General features: G+C 49.3%; 1 protein-coding gene across 3 annotated transcripts in view; it reads right to left on the bottom strand.

The window, feature by feature from the left end:
- SLC12A1 (solute carrier family 12 member 1) overlaps positions 1 to 17,091 on the bottom strand; it is a 372,378-nt gene that overhangs the window by 172,362 nt on the left and 182,925 nt on the right. For all 3 annotated transcript variants that reach the window (XM_069222497.1, XM_069222494.1, XM_069222496.1), the window contains exon 14: positions 238 to 339. In XM_069222497.1, coding sequence (XP_069078598.1) covers positions 238 to 339 — 102 coding nt within the window. The remainder of the gene's footprint in view (positions 1 to 237; positions 340 to 17,091) is intronic.

The raw sequence follows: 17,091 nt of genomic DNA, 5'->3' as shown, positions 1-17,091 counted from the left end.
CTCCACACCACACACTAAGCCGCATTTGCCATGAAGTCATATGTAGCACATTTAGGCAGAAGCTACTTCAAAGCAGTTTGTTAACAATAAACAAACTTGTTGAAGATGTACATGAGAGAAATCCTTTCATAGCATCCCATTTAATATGTTTTGATCCATGTGCCCTTTGTTGTATTTCTTTCGGTTACTTAATTGCAGGCTTGGGAAATAAAAACAGTTCCATATCTGAAAACAAACCTGGTGATTTCGCATATGATGCATGGAAGCAGGAGAAATTAATCAATGCGTAGGAAGCGAGGAAGAAGTTCGAGATTATTGGTGCAATGGTGTTTAACTCCGCTGGAAAAAAACCAGAAACAGGTCTTAATTGAAGAACAGTGACGTCAACGTGCTCTGTACGATCGACAAAATGGGGGCTTATTTTGATGCAATACTCCAGTTATAAATGAGTCAACAGTTTGAAGTGCTGTTATTTCACTTGAAAGATGTCTAATAAAAAGAGAGGTTCTTTAATGTGTTTGAAATTCGATACTGTTAGAAATGGGGTTTCTGGTTGGCTAGGGTATGTACCTCAGCCAGGCAGAACTTACCCACTCTAGTCAGGGCAAGGGAGTTACACGTCCAAGATAACCCCTGCTCACCCCCTTGGTAGCTTGGCACGAGCAGTCAGGCTTAACCCGGAGGCAATGCGTAAAGCGTTTGCACAACACACACATACATGTGACGCAATATCCCCACCACAAAGGAAACACAACACCAGATTATATGAAAATACACTGTATTGTACACAACGTAATTATTAGACCAACATCACATAACAGTACTATCCTGCTACCTTAGCAGTTGTCAGAACGTTACACATTAGTTACTCTGCAAACTAGCAGTAGTCACACATAACACACAGGTTACTCAGTATTCTGCAACATAAGCAGTAGTCAGGAAACACGTAATTACATTAGAACACTTGTCATAAGGATATCATAAAACGCCCATAGTAGGAACATTAGAAAACCTATGGCAAGTGAGGGAAACATATTAGCAAGTCATGCCCATAAAAGGAACATGTGCACACATATGTAAAAGCATCATAGAACAGGTAGGTAATATACCACAATTAATAAAGTCTGTAGAAAGAACTTTAAATCGTAATTATATTTGTCCATTTAAAAGTACCTGGGAATGATGAAGAGGCACCTCCAGTGCCTAAAACGAATAATGGGGCCCCCGGCGCTCCTTTGCGCAAAAACGGGGGCTTCCAAAACATTGCAGATAGAGAGGGGCGGCACGCACCCTCTCTGACTCCTTATCGGGCCCCTTCTGGGACCCGTGATCACCGGGGGCCCCCCGGGCCTCCACCGGCCCTCCTGTGGGGGGCCAAGGTCACCCAATACTTTAGGGAGAGGGGGGGGCGCCTCGCGCTCCCCCCTTACTGAAACACGGGCCCCTCCAGGGACCCGTTAACTCCTGGGGTCTCCCTGCCACTATGGGAGACCCCAAAATCAAATACTCCTGGCCCGCGAGGGGGGCCAACAAGAGAGCCGGGGGCCAGGGCGAGCCTCCGGTGAGGCTGCCTCCCGGCCCAGAAGAGCAGGAGAGTCCTCCGGGACTCCTGCAAGGGAGGGAGAGGCGCCCTCCTCTCCCTCTGCCTCCGGGACTCCTGTAAGGGAGGGAGAGGCGTCCTCCTCTCCCTCTGATGACGTTGCGGCCCCAGGTGGGGCCTGCTGGTGCCCCGGGGGCGCTCTGAAAAGATCGCGTCCCCCGGGAGCACGCTAGGAGCGTGCTAGCTCCTTCCTTGGCTCTCTCCAGTGCCCCGGGGGCACTAAAGTCAGCGCGATCCTCGCGCTTGAAACGAAAAGCCCTGCCCGGGCTGCGGCGGTGATCCCATTAACGAAAAGGCGCTGTGGAGAGCGCGAGGGCACAGTGAGGCTCCCGGGCTGCGGCGGTGATTTCCGTGGGCACAAGAAAAGCGCTTTCAAAGCGCTAAGACACATCAACAGCCCAGGTTGCGGCGGTGATCCTTTTCCAGCTATTGCAAGAATGCCCTTTTCTTGGGAAAGCATTCTGGGCACAGATTTTAAAGATCGTTGCAGGGGTCAGGGGCCACAGCACCCTGCCCCTGGGAACAACTAGGCAAGAAGGAGCACAGGGCTGGTGGGCCCAGCTACAGGCCAGCACAAGGGGTGCAGATGGTGGCAGTTCCTCCTAGTGACCAGGCAGGTCACAGGTCAGCACAGCAGCAGCAGTCCATGGCGGTTTCCTGGTGAGTCCATTCATCAGCGTCCTGTGTCCAGTTTCAAGTTCCAAGAATGTTCAAATTGTGGGGAAAATTCCCCTGTACTTATAGTCAGTTCTTACAGTGTTTTACAATGGTAGGGAGAGGAGGTTCCAGCCAGTTACAACTGGTTCTGGGAGTGCCCCCTCTCTCCTTTCAGCACAGGCTCCAAACATCAGTGGGGGGTTAACGACCCTATTGTGTGAGGCCAGGGCACAGTCTTTACAAATGCAGGTGTGCCCCGCCTCTCCCTTCTCTCAGCCCAGGAAGACTATTCAGTATGCAGATGCACCTCAGTGACACCTCCACCCTCCCTGTGTACAGGCTGTCTGAAAAGTATGCACAAAGCCCCAACTGTCACTCTGCCCAGACGTGGATTGGAGTCAAGCTGCAAAACACCAGAATTATAAGCACAGATAAATGCGCACTTTCTAGAAGTGGCATTTCTGTGATAGTAATAAAAAATACACCCACACCAGTGAGCAGTATTTATTATCACCATCACAACCATACCAAACACGCCTACGCTAGCCCTCATAAATCAGACAATACCCCTACACATAAGGCAGGGCATTTCTAATGCAATCCTATGAGAAGGCAGCACTCACAGCAGTGAGACACCAAGTTAGGCTGTTTGTCACTACCAGGACAGGCCATGCAATATGGCACATGTCCTGCCTTTCTACATACATGGCACCCTGCCCACAGGGCGTACTTTAGGGGTGACTTACATGTAGTAAAAGGGGAGTCCTGGGCCTGGCAAGTAAATTTAGATGCCAGGTCCCTGTGGCAGAAAACTGCGCACACAGGCCCTGCGCTAGCAGGCCTGAGACAGGTTTGAAAGTCTACTTCAGTGGGTGGCGCAAGCAGCGTTGCAGGCCCACTAGTAGTATTTAATTTACAGGCCCTGGGTATAGAGATACCACTGTACAAGGGACTTATAGGTAAATTAAATATGCCAATCAGGTATAAGCCAATCATACCAACTTTAGATGGGAGAGCACCTGCACTTTAACACTGGTCAGCAGTGATAAAGTGCTCAGAGTCCTAGAGCCAACAGCGAAAGGTCAGAAAAACCAGGAGGAAGGAGGCAAAAAGACTAGGGATGACCATGCGTATGGCCAAAAGTCCAACACAACCCCCTACCAGCCAAAATCCAGGGGAGAACAATCAATACCTTGATGTACTTTCCTGATTGGGGAGATAGAACAAGGACCCAGGCCCACAACAGCAGGGGCATGTTCCAGTTCTACGCCTTCCTGACTCCACTGGGATCTCTCTGTCAATGCGTCCCAGGCAGCCTAGACCAACCCACGGGGATTCTCTAGCTGCCAATGGCCAGAACCAGGCCCCAGGCCATCTAGGAGCCTCTGGTCTCTGAAACCATAATGAGTGGGGGGCGGTAGCCCCAGGTGCAAAGCAACCTGTCTCCACTCCATTTTTGATCAGTTCAGGGGCTCTACCCTGCCACTGATCCACCAACCTAGGGTCCGCACCCATAGGTTCTACAGGGGCTAGAGGCGAGGCTCTCCTCCCTCTACCCCTCCTTCTAGGATCCCGCCCTCCTCTCCTAGGAGGGGTATCACCAGAATCCACACTTGCCAGGGTGCTGGGTACAGCAGCCCTGCACAACTTTCTCGCCAGCCCAGGATCACTACCTGGCGACTGACCACCCAACCCAGGGACGACACCCTTGGGTTGCACCGGGGTCCGGGGCGGGCTTCCCCCTCCCTGAACCCCACTTCCAGAGTCCTGCGTCTCCCCACCTCGGGAGAAGCCACCAGAAGTTTCACACAGGGGGGTGAGCACACTAACCGCCCCCCCCAACCAGGTCAGAGTTTACCCCCTGAACCTGTCTATCTAGTCCAGGGACGACACCCTTAGACTGGACCATTGCCCAGCGAACCAGGACTTCCTTGGGAGCACACCTACCCCCTACCAGATCAGAGCTTACCCCCTGAATCTGGCAATCCAACCCAGAGTCACTACCCTGCGGTTGAACCACTGCCTGGCGCACCAGGACTTCCTTGGGAGCACACGTACTCCCCATCAGGTCAGAGTTTACCCCCTGAACCTGATCATCCAACCCAGAGTCACCACCCTGCGGTTGAATCATTGCCTGGCGCACCAGGACTTCCTGGGGGGCACACCTACCCCCCATCAGGGAAACACTTTCCCCAAGGGCCACACAAGAGTCTGGCTGGCGCAGGTCTCCTGACCTCTGCCCATCGGACAGAGTCTGGATTCCCCCCAGCCCAGAAATGGTCTCACCAAGGTCATTCCCGGGGGGCTCTGCACTCAGAGCTGACCCCTGACCCTCCAGGTTCTCCACTGGGGCCCGCAGCCCCCTCTCAACCCTATGCCTGGATTTCCGCCTCCTCCGCTGTAGAGCGAGACTACCAGACACCAGGACCGGCGGAACGCTATCACCAGCCACCCGCCTAAGTCCTAATGACAAAATGGGATCCTTCTGAACAGCTGGCCCTACGGCACAGGTTAGGCTCACCTCCTGGCGTTCACTCATGGAACCTTCAGGGGCCTGGGACGGTATCTTGGGCACCTTGGGCCTCAGCCCAGCCCCATTCCCTCTCCTCAGAGACGGGACATGGGGTCCCTCACCCATCCCAGTCCACTGGGACCTACCTGGGACACTCCATTCCTTTCCCACCACACCTTGTTGGGAAACACCTAGACCACTGTCATTAGGAACACCCCCTAATGTCACACCAGACCCTCTGGTACGCAACCAGAAGTCTGCCTCCTTTGCAAGCTCCCTGGGGTCAGAGAGCTCACACACTGACAAGTGTTGGCGTAACTCTGAAAAACAACAACGAAACAGGTGCTCTCTGAGAATCAGATTAAACAGCCCTTCAAAATTGTTTACTGTGCTACCCTTCACCCATCCATCTAGTGCAATGCAGCAATCCTCCACAAACTCCTCCCAAGACTGGTGGGACAGTTTCTTACCACCCCTAAACCTTTTTCTGTATTCCTCAGGGGAAAAACCATACTTCATAATCAGTGCGTTCTTCACAGCGGAGTACCCCTCCCTGTCACTCTCTTCTAGAGTCAGTAGGGCATCCCTCCCCTCCTCAGGAATAAAACTCCCTAGGCCAGTTCCCCAATCCTTTTCAGGGATCCTGCGCTCTACCAGAGCCTTCTCATATTCCTTTAACCACTGACGTATGTCACCCCCCTCTAGGAACCTAGGTACCAGATCTATGGGTATGTGAGGAACATCTTTGCTACAGCACTGTACATTGCTGCCACCACTGGACTCCACCTGCAGCGCTGGTGAGTCCAGAACCTTCAGACTGCGCTCTAGAGCGAGTCTTTCTCTGGCAAAGGCCCTCTCTGCCTTTGCCATTCTCTCCTGTACTAAGGCCTTCTCTACCTCAGCCCTTCTCTCCTCAACAGCTAGGCGCGCTAACTGCAACTTCAGGTCCCTCTCTTCCCGCCTATCTCTTAGCTCATCAGGCGTCAAGGAATGAGAGGTAGCCCTGCTTCTTACACTGGACCCAGCAAGGGACTCCCTATCACTGGGGCCTTTCCTGTCAACTGGCGTCCCCAACCGGTCATTCTCACCCTCCTGATCAGTCTCTCTACCACTCTCTAGGGATGAGGTCTGGGAGCCCTCCCATTGGAAACCCTCGCTACACTCAGGATCCTCTGGGTACCCCCTAAGCACACTCCCTCCCTGGGTAAATGTCACAAACCTTTCAAAGAAATTCAGAGATCTCCTGAGGTCCCCTTCTACAGGCAGCCCTCTCTCTCTACAGAACCCCTCTAATTCCCCCTGCGTATAAAACGGCAGGTCCTCTAAATCAAAGGTAAGCCCCATCTTGAAAAGGTACAAATAACTCAACTGTGACAACCACAATACCCAAGCGTGAGAACTGAAAACAGGAAAAATGACCAAAGAGAGAAAGTTAAGAGAAGCTAAACATGTGATGGTCTAAACGCAATCCTTGTAGTGAAATAATGAGTCACAATGGTATTGTGCAAGCGCAAGTCCTATCCTCACCGCTGACTTCCAATGTTAGAAATGGGGTTTCTGGTTGGCTAGGGTATGTACCTCAGCCAGGCAGAACTTACCCACTCTAGTCAGGGCAAGGGAGTTACACGTTCAAGATAACCCCTGCTCACCCCCTTGGTAGCTTGGCACGAGCAGTCAGGCTTAACCCGGAGGCAATGCGTAAAGCGTTTGCACAACACACACATACATGTGACGCAATATCCCCACCACAAAGGAAACACAACACCAGATTATATGAAAATACACTGTATTGTACACAACGTAATTATTAGACCAACATCACATAACAGTACTATCCTGCTACCTTAGCAGTTGTCAGAACGTTACACATTAGTTACTCTGCAAACTAGCAGTAGTCACACATAACACACAGGTTACTCAGTATTCTGCAACATAAGCAGTAGTCAGGAAACACGTAATTACATTAGAACACTTGTCATAAGGATATCATAAAACGCCCATAGTAGGAACATTAGAAAACCTATGGCAAGTGAGGGAAACATATTAGCAAGTCATGCCCATAAAAGGAACATGTGCACACATATGTAAAAGCATCATAGAACAGGTAGGTAATATACCACAATTAATAAAGTCTGTAGAAAGAACTTTAAATCGTAATTATATTTGTCCATTTAAAAGTACCTGGGAATGATGAAGAGGCACCTCCAGTGCCTAAAACGAATAATGGGGCCCCCGGCGCTCCTTTGCGCAAAAACGGGGGCTTCCAAAACATTGCAGATAGAGAGGGGCGGCACGCACCCTCTCTGACTCCTTATCGGGCCCCTTCTGGGACCCGTGATCACCGGGGGCCCCCCGGGCCTCCACCGGCCCTCCTGTGGGGGGCCAAGGTCACCCAATACTTTAGGGAGAGGGGGGGGGCGCCTCGCGCTCCCCCCTTACTGAAACACGGGCCCCTCCAGGGACCCGTTAACTCCTGGGGTCTCCCTGCCACTATGGGAGACCCCAAAATCAAATACTCCTGGCCCGCGAGGGGGGCCAACAAGAGAGCCGGGGGCCAGGGCGAGCCTCCGGTGAGGCTGCCTCCCGGCCCAGAAGAGCAGGAGAGTCCTCCGGGACTCCTGCAAGGGAGGGAGAGGCGCCCTCCTCTCCCTCTGCCTCCGGGACTCCTGTAAGGGAGGGAGAGGCGTCCTCCTCTCCCTCTGATGACGTTGCGGCCCCAGGTGGGGCCTGCTGGTGCCCCGGGGGCGCTCTGAAAAGATCGCGTCCCCCGGGAGCACGCTAGGAGCGTGCTAGCTCCTTCCTTGGCTCTCTCCAGTGCCCCGGGGGCACTAAAGTCAGCGCGATCCTCGCGCTTGAAACGAAAAGCCCTGCCCGGGCTGCGGCGGTGATCCCATTAACGAAAAGGCGCTGTGGAGAGCGCGAGGGCACAGTGAGGCTCCCGGGCTGCGGCGGTGATTTCCGTGGGCACAAGAAAAGCGCTTTCAAAGCGCTAAGACACATCAACAGCCCAGGTTGCGGCGGTGATCCTTTTCCAGCTATTGCAAGAATGCCCTTTTCTTGGGAAAGCATTCTGGGCACAGATTTTAAAGATCGTTGCAGGGGTCAAGGGCCACAGCACCCTGCCCCTGGGAACAACTAGGCAAGAAGGAGCACAGGGCTGGTGGGCCCAGCTACAGGCCAGCACAAGGGGTGCAGATGGTGGCAGTTCCTCCTAGTGACCAGGCAGGTCACAGGTCAGCACAGCAGCAGCAGTCCATGGCGGTTTCCTGGTGAGTCCATTCATCAGCGTCCTGTGTCCAGTTTCAAGTTCCAAGAATGTTCAAATTATGGGGAAAATTCCCCTGTACTTATAGTCAGTTCTTACAGTGTTTTACAATGGTAGGGAGAGGAGGTTCCAGCCAGTTACAACTGGTTCTGGGAGTGCCCCCTCTCTCCTTTCAGCACAGGCTCCAAACATCAGTGGGGGGTTAACGACCCTATTGTGTGAGGCCAGGGCACAGTCTTTACAAATGCAGGTGTGCCCCGCCTCTCCCTTCTCTCAGCCCAGGAAGACTATTCAGTATGCAGATGCACCTCAGTGACACCTCCACCCTCCCTGTGTACAGGCTGTCTGAAAAGTATGCACAAAGCCCCAACTGTCACTCTGCCCAGACGTGGATTGGAGTCAAGCTGCAAAACACCAGAATTATAAGCACAGATAAATGCGCACTTTCTAGAAGTGGCATTTCTGTGATAGTAATAAAAAATACACCCACACCAGTAAGCAGTATTTATTATCACCATCACAACCATACCAAACACGCCTACGCTAGCCCTCATAAATCAGACAATACCCCTACACATAAGGCAGGGCATTTCTAATGCAATCCTATGAGAAGGCAGCACTCACAGCAGTGAGACACCAAGTTAGGCTGTTTGTCACTACCAGGACAGGCCATGCAATATGGCACATGTCCTGCCTTTCTACATACATGGCACCCTGCCCACAGGGCGTACTTTAGGGGTGACTTACATGTAGTAAAAGGGGAGTCCTGGGCCTGGCAAGTAAATTTAGATGCCAGGTCCCTGTGGCAGAAAACTGCGCACACAGGCCCTGCGCTAGCAGGCCTGAGACAGGTTTGAAAGTCTACTTCAGTGGGTGGCGCAAGCAGCGCTGCAGGCCCACTAGTAGTATTTAATTTACAGGCCCTGGGTATAGAGATACCACTGTACAAGGGACTTATAGGTAAATTAAATATGCCAATCAGGTATAAGCCAATCATACCAACTTTAGATGGGAGAGCACCTGCACTTTAACACTGGTCAGCAGTGATAAAGTGCTCAGAGTCCTAGAGCCAACAGCGAAAGGTCAGAAAAACCAGGAGGAAGGAGGCAAAAAGACTAGGGATGACCATGCGTATGGCCAAAAGTCCAACAGATACATTTTGTAAAGAGAAAGAAATAAAAAACAGTTTTTTTTGTTTCATATGACTGGAAGGCCTAGTGTTAGTGACACCACCAAAAAACATCTCTATAAATGCTGTAAAACATGTTTGAATGCAATTATCCAGCAAAAGGTGCTCACTCTTGAAATCCGTTAAAAAATGATGGAGCTGTTTACAAAACATTTTCCCCCGCAATATGAGGGGAATCACATTTTGCACATGTGTACATTACCAAAAAAAGGTTTTGCAATTGTGCAAACTACTTAGCAACTCATTACTTTGTTCCCATCACAAAGTTTGCACTTGTGTTCGTGTCATGGGTTCGATAAGGCAACGACATGCGTGCATGCAAGCTAGTAGCCAGGCTTCGAACCGTGCCTCTAGGCACACGAAGCGTGCAAAGCCAGTGAAACCGACCCTTCGTAGAACAGTTCTATCCATACTTTATTCCTCCTTCAACGTATCTATCCGTTCATCCTCTCATCCTCTCATCTTTTCAACCACACATCTGTTGTTCCCTTCACCTTCCCATCTGTTCACTCATCCAGCTATACTTTCTTCCGTTCATTCTTCCTTTCACATTTCGCCCATACCTTCCACTCATCAATATATCCACGTAACTCTCCATCTTTCCACCTATCTAGCTATCCATCCTTTCTTTCTTTCTTCATCTTTTCATCTGCCCTTTTAGACTTCCATGTAGGCATCCTTTCACCCCACCATCGACTCATACACCCTTCCTTCACTTTACCCTGCTGCCCTACCTTTTGCCTTTTCTTCCTTCTTTCCTCTCATATTTTCTTCCTTTTCACCCTTACTTCCCCCACCTTTCCTTTCGCGTCTACTTTTTTCCCTAGCCTTACCCTTACTTTTACATTGTTTTCTTTCTCTTTCACAGCCGTGATTTTCCCGTTTTCTCTCTATTTTTCTCCTGTTTTCACCATTTCTGTTTTTCTTAACTGTACATTTCAGTCCTAACTTCATAGGCCTTTGTCATAACATTGCCTGCCCTTGTTATTAAAAATCATTTGTCTGCAGATCTGCAGACCGGGGAGACCCGTAAATAACTAGTTCATGTTTGGTGGGACGGAGTTAACCAGATCTTAGGGCACCCCCGCTTAAGCTGCTACAGCGGGGATAATGACGCCACTGCGTGCACACGTCACTCACGCAGGAATATGCACAGGTATGCCCCTGCTGTACTGTCCCTTGGCCTAGTTGTTCAATGACCTGACGCGGTACCCCACACGGGATGGTGCAATACAGGCAGGAGGCCTAAATGTTTCTAGCCTGTAGGCCCCAGTATACCCATGCTCATACAGGGCAAGAAGTAGGACTAATGAATTGCTTTATTACCACCATTTAAGGTTAGGAATGTAATCCATTGGATCGCCTCCTTGACATACCTTAGAGGCAGGAATGTATTCCTTTACATTTCTGTAGGAGGCTGGACTGGCTTGTAGTGAGTACCAAGGGGTACTTGCACCTTGTACCAGGCCCAGTTTCCCTTATTAGTGTATAGGGTGTCTAGCAGCTTAGGCTGATAGAAAATGGTACCTTAGCAGAGCAGCTTAGGCTGAACTAGGAGACGTGTGAAGCTACTACAGTACCACCTAGTGTCATATGCACAATATCATAAGAAAACACAATACACAGTTATACTAAAAATAAAGGTACTTTATTTTTATGACAATATGCCAAAGTATCTTAGAGTGTACCCTCAGTGAGAGGATAGGAAATATACACAAGATATATATACACAATAGCAAAAATATGCAGTATAGTCTTAGAAAACAGTGCAAACAATGTATAGTTACAATAGGATGCAATGGGGGAACATAGGGATAGGGGCAACACAAACCATATACTCCAAAAGTGGAATGTGAACCACGAATGGACCCCAAACCTATGTGACCTTGTAGAGGGTCGCTGGGACTATTAGAAAATAGTGAGAGTTAGAAAAATAACCCTCCCCAAGACCCTGAAAAGTGAGTGCAAAGTGCACTAAAGTTCCCCTAAGGACAAAGAAGTCGTGTTAGAGGAATAATGCAGGAAAGACACAAACCAACAATGCAACAACTGTGGATTTCCAATCTAGGGCACCTGTGGAACAAGGGGACCAAGTCCAAAAGTCACAAGCAAGTCGGAGATGGGCATATGCCCAGGAAATGCCAGCTGTGGATGCAAAGAAGCTTCTACTGGACAGAAGAAGCTGAGGTTTCTGCAGGAACGAAAAGGGCTAGAGACTTCCCCTTTGGTGGACAGATCCCTCTTACCGTGGAGAGTCGTGCAGAAGTATTTTCCCGCCGAAAGAACGCCAACAAGCCTTGCTAGCTGCAAATCGTGCGGTTAGCATTTTTGGACGCTGCTGTGGCCCTGGAGGGACCAGGAGGTCGCAAATTGGACCAGGAGAGAGAGGGGACGTCAAGCAAGACAAGGAGCCCTTTCTGAAGCAGGTAGCACCCAGAGAAGTGCCAGAAACAGGCACTACAAGGATGCGTGAAACGGTGCTCGCCGAAGTTGCACAAAGGAGTCCCACGTCGCCGGAGACCAACTTAGAAAGTCGTGCAATGCAGGTTAGAGTGCCGTGGACCCAGGCTTGGCTGTGCACAAAGGATTTCCGCCGGAAGTGCACAGGGGCCGGAGTAGCTGCAAAAGTCGCGGTTCCCAGCAATGCAGCCCAGCGAGGTGAGGCAAGGACTTACCTCCACCAAACTTGGACTGAAGAGTCACTGGACTGTGGGGGTCATTTGGACAGAGTCGCTGGATTCGAGGGACCTCGCTCGTCGTGCTGAGAGGAGACCCAAGGGACCGGTAATGCAGCTTTTTGGTGCCTGCGGTTGCAGGGGGAAGATTCCGTCGACCCACGGGAGATTTCTTCGGAGCTTCTGGTGCAGAGAGGAGGCAGACTACCCCCACAGCATGCACAAGCAGGAAAACAGTCGAGAAGGCGGCAGGATCAGCGTTACAGAGTTGCAGTAGTCGTCTTTGCTACTATGTTGCAGGTTTGCAGGCTTCCAGCGCGGTCAGCAGTCGATTCCTTATCAGAAGGTGAAGAGAGAGATGCAGAGGAACTCAGCTGAGCTCTTGCATTCATTATCTAAAGTTTCCCCAGAGACAGAGACCCTAAATAGCCAGAAAAGAGGGTTTGGCTACTTAGGAGAGAGGATAGGCTAGCAACACCTGAAGGAGCCTATCACAAGGAGTCTCTGACGTCACCTGGTGGCACTGGCCACTCAGAGCAGTCCAGTGTGCCAGCAGCACCTCTGTTTCCAAGATGGCAGAGGTCTGGAGCACACTGGAGGAGCTCTGGACACCTCCCAGGGGAGGTGCAGGTCAGGGGAGTGGTCACTCCCCTTTCCTTTGTCCAGTTTCGCGCCAGAGCAGGGCTAAGGGGTCCCTGAACCGGTGTAGACTGGCTTATGCAGAATTGGGCACCTCTGTGCCCAACAAAGCATTTCCAGAGGCTGGGGGAGGCTACTCCTCCCCTGCCTTCACACCATTTTCCAAAGGGAGAGGGTGTCACACCCTCTCTCAGAGGAAGTTCTTTGTTCTGCCATCCTGGGCCAGGCCTGGCTGGACCCCAGGAGGGCAGATGCCTGTCTGAGGGGTTGGCAGCAGCAGCAGCTGCAGTGAAACCCCAGGAAGGGCAGTTTGGCAGTACCAGGGTCTGTGCTACAGACCACTGGGATTTATAGAATTGTGCCAACAATGCCAGGATGTCATAGAGGGGGCAATTCCATGATCTTAGACATGTTACATGGCCATATTCGGAGTTACCATTGTGAAGCTACATATAGGTAGTGACCTATATGTAGTGCACGCGTGTAATGGTGTCCCCGCACTCACAAAGTTCAGGGAATTGGCTCTGAACAATGTGGGGGCACCTTGGCTAGTGCCAGGGTGCCCTCACACTAAGTAACTTTGCACCTAACCTTTACCAGGTAAAGGTTAGACATATAGGTGACTTATAAGTTACTTAAGTGCAGTGTAAAATGGCTGTGAAATAACGTGGACGTTGTTTCACTCAGGCTGCAGTGGCAGGCCTGTGTAAGAATTGTCAGAGCTCCCTATGGGTGGCAAAAGAAATGCTGCAGCCCATAGGGATCTCCTGGAACCCCAATACCCTGGGTACCTCAGTACCATATACTAGGGAATTATAAGGGTGTTCCAGTAAGCCAATGTAAATTGGTAAAATTGGTCACTAGCCTGTTAGTGACAATTTGAAATAAATGAGAGAGCATAACAACTGAGGTTCTGGTTAGCAGAGCCTCAGTGAGACAGTTAGGCACCACACAGGGAACACATACATATAGGCCACAAACTTATGAGCACTGGGGTCCTGACTAGCAGGGTCCCAGTGACACATAACAAACATACTGAAAACATAGGGTTTTCACTATGAGCACTGGGCCCTGGCTGGCAGGATCCCAGTGAGACAGTGAAAACACCCTGACATACACTCACAAACAGGCCAAAAGTGGGGGTAACAAGGCTAGAAAGAGGCTACTTTCTCACACAACCCCCCCCCCAAACGAAGGACAATAAGGCTAACCTTGGCCAGTTGAGACTTTATTGTCTAAGTGGTGATAAGTAGAGAGTAGCTCTGCAATAGACTGGTTACTCCCTTTATCATCCACTATATGGTTACTTCCCTGTGGGGATGTAAACCACCCTGTTTGAAGTTTTTTAGCTAAGCAACAATGTGAAGATGTATTTTCAGAGTTTCTATCAGTAAGTTTTAGTTTAGAGCAGTGGGAATTGTCCACTGAACCTATTTGTAGTGATGGAAATGCCAGACAGGGATGCTGTCTCAGAAAAGCCATAGCTGGGCAAAAACTTTGTCCATATGGCTGGAAGAGAGAACAGGGATGCTGTTTCTCTTGGGTTGGAGCAGGGCAGGGATGCTGTCCTATGAGCTCCACACTAGGGCAGGGATGCTGTCCTAAGTGTTGTGAGGCAGTGCAGGGTTTCTGCACTAAAGTTTCTCTGGGAGGGTTGGAGGGATGCTCCATGTTAACTAAAATAGTGCTCTTTTTCTCACCAATGTTAGTTATCCCACAGAGAGGTACTTCTACCTCAGGGAGTACAGTTTTGCCAACTGATGATTCCCTTGGAACAGGTGCCACCCCAGGAGAGGTTTCTCCCACCACAGGAATGGTATCCTGAATGGTAGGGTGGTTAGGGGATACTGTGATACCCTTTTTACCTGTTGATGGAGAGGGATCCTGAGTTTTCAGGCCTTCTCTCCTTTGCTTTTTCATTTCAGTAGAAATGAGAGGGAACAATTCCTCAGGGATGCCCAGCATGGCGGCATGGGCATAACACTCTACATCAGCCCAACCTGAGGCCTCTAGGTCATTACCTAAGAGACAGTCTACAGGTAAGCTAGGTGATACCACCACCTGCTTAGGGCCAGTAACTCCACCCCAACTAAACTGAATTATAGCTAAGGGAAGAAACTTAGTGGAGTTATGGACATCAATAATTTTATACTGTTGTCCAATGATGTGTTGATCAGGGTGCACTAGGTTTTCAGTCACCAAAGTGATACTGGCACCTGTGTCCCTGTAGGCCAAGGCCTCAACACCATTTATTGAAACTGTCTGCCTGTACTTATCCATTGTAAGGGGACAAGCAGCCAGTGTGGCAAGGCCAATGCCACTAGGTGTGACAGAAACTGTCTTGGGACTGACTACCCCAGTTTCTACTATGGACCCATAAGTGAACCCAACTACACCCTTAACTTGACTGTTGCCAGCAGTCCCACCACTAGTACCACTACTGCTAGGGGCACTAGAGCTTGATGTATTAGTGGTGGTAGGCTCAGGGGGTTTACCTGGACAGGACTTATCCCCTGGCCTATGGCCTCTGTTTTTACACACAAAGCACCAAGGCTTTTTAAATTGTGTAGGTTGAGAAGAAGAGGAAGAATTTGTTTTATCCCCACCCCCTGAAGAGTGTTTAAGATTTGAAGTGGGATCTTTGGTTTTACCCTTGTCCCCATGCTTATCTTGAGATTTTTCACCATCTTTCTTCTTAGTGTTCTCTTTGTCACCCCCTGTATGAACTTTTCTGTTCACCCTTGTTCTGACCCATTTGTCTGCCTTCTTTCCCAATTCTTGGGGAGAGGTCAGATCAGAGTCTACCAGGTACTGGTGCAACAAATCAGACACACAATTATTAAGTATATGCTCTCTCAGGATTGTGTTATACAGGCTTTCATAATCAGTAACTTTACTGCCATGTAACCACCCCTCCAAGGCCTTCACTGAATGGTCAATGAAATCAACCCAGTCTTGTGAAGACTCCTTTTTGGTCTCTCTGAACTTTATCCTGTACTGTTCAGTGGTTAATCCATAACCATCCAGGAGTGCATTCTTAAGAACTTGGAAATTATTAGCATCATTTTCTTTCACAGTAAGGAGCCTATCCCTACCTTTTCCACTAAATGATAGCCATAGGATAGCAGCCCACTGCCTTTGAGGGACATCCTGTACAACACAGGCCCTCTCAAGTGCAGCAAACCACTTGTTAATGTCATCCCCCTCCTTATAAGGGGGAACTATCTTGTGCAGATTCCTGGAATCATGCTCTTTTGCAGGATGACTATGGGGAATACTGCTGCTGCCACCATGGGTTTCTAAACCCAACTTCTGTCTTTCCTTCTCTAATTCTAAAGACTGTCTATCCAAATCCAGCTGTTGCTTCTTGAGCTTCAGTCTGGTTTGTTCCACTCTCAATCTATTGAGCTCCCTTTCTAACAATCTGTCATCAGGGTGGGTGGGAGGGACATTTCTAGATACAGAGGTATGATGGGAATGAACAGAAGGAGACCTGTCCCTTACAGAGGGCACCCTAACAGCTTGGCTAACAGTATAATGTGAGAGCACACCATCAGTATGGTGTGATTCAACCTCTGTACCAACTATGCTAGACTGTCTAGTAATGGGCAGGCTGAGAAGTTTCTTTCCTGAATCTTTTCCTGGGGGAGTCCCTGGATCAGATTGAGAACCATTAGCTACTTCTTCAACAGATTGGGCACTTATGGCCTTATCCTGTACTCTAAGCATGTTAATTAACAGTTCTAAGGAAGGATTCTTCCCAACACTCAAACCTCTCTCTATGCAGAGACTCCTTGCTCCTTTCCAGCTAAGGTGATCATATGCAAGTTTGGACAGATCAACATTTTGGCCTGTGCCAGACATTTTTAGAGAGAGTTAAAGTGATAGTAAAAGATAAAAAGTTTGTCAGAGCTTTTAGAAAGACAGAGAAAAAAAACTTTTTAAACTTTTTAGAACTTTTTAGAAAGTTAGGAGTACTTTTCAGCACTTAGAAAAGAGTGAAAAGAGGAAATGCAAAACTTTTTGGCTATGTGTATATACACTGACCTTGTTTTGTATATTTTTCTCTTATGAAAAGTACAATGACAAGAGTGGTAAGTAGTCTCAAAGCACTTATCCCACCGCTGCACAACCAATGTAGGAGGCTGGACTGGCTTGTAGTGAGTACCAAGGGGTACTTGCACCTTGTACCAGGCCCAGTTATCCCTTATTAGTGTATAGGGTGTCTAGCAGCTTAGGCTGATAGAAAATGGTAGCTTAGCAGAGCAGCTTAGGCTGAACTAGGAGACGTGTGAAGCTACTACAGTACCACCTAGTGTCATATGCACAATATCATAAGAAAACACAATACACAGTTATACTAAAAATAAAGGTACATTATTTTTATGACAATATGCCAAAGTATCTTAGAGTGTACCCTCAGTGAGAGGATAGGAAATATTCACTAGATATATATACACAATAGCAAAAATATGCAGTATAGTCTTAGAAAACAGTGCAAACAATGTATAGTTACAATAGGATGCAATGGGGGAACATAGGGATAGGGGCAAC

Source organism: Pleurodeles waltl, chromosome 3_1 (assembly GCF_031143425.1).
Source record: "Pleurodeles waltl isolate 20211129_DDA chromosome 3_1, aPleWal1.hap1.20221129, whole genome shotgun sequence".
Lineage (NCBI taxonomy): Eukaryota > Metazoa > Chordata > Amphibia > Caudata > Salamandridae > Pleurodeles > Pleurodeles waltl.
Note: the sequence above shows the minus strand (reverse complement) of the source record. Positions and strands in the feature narration are given on the sequence as shown.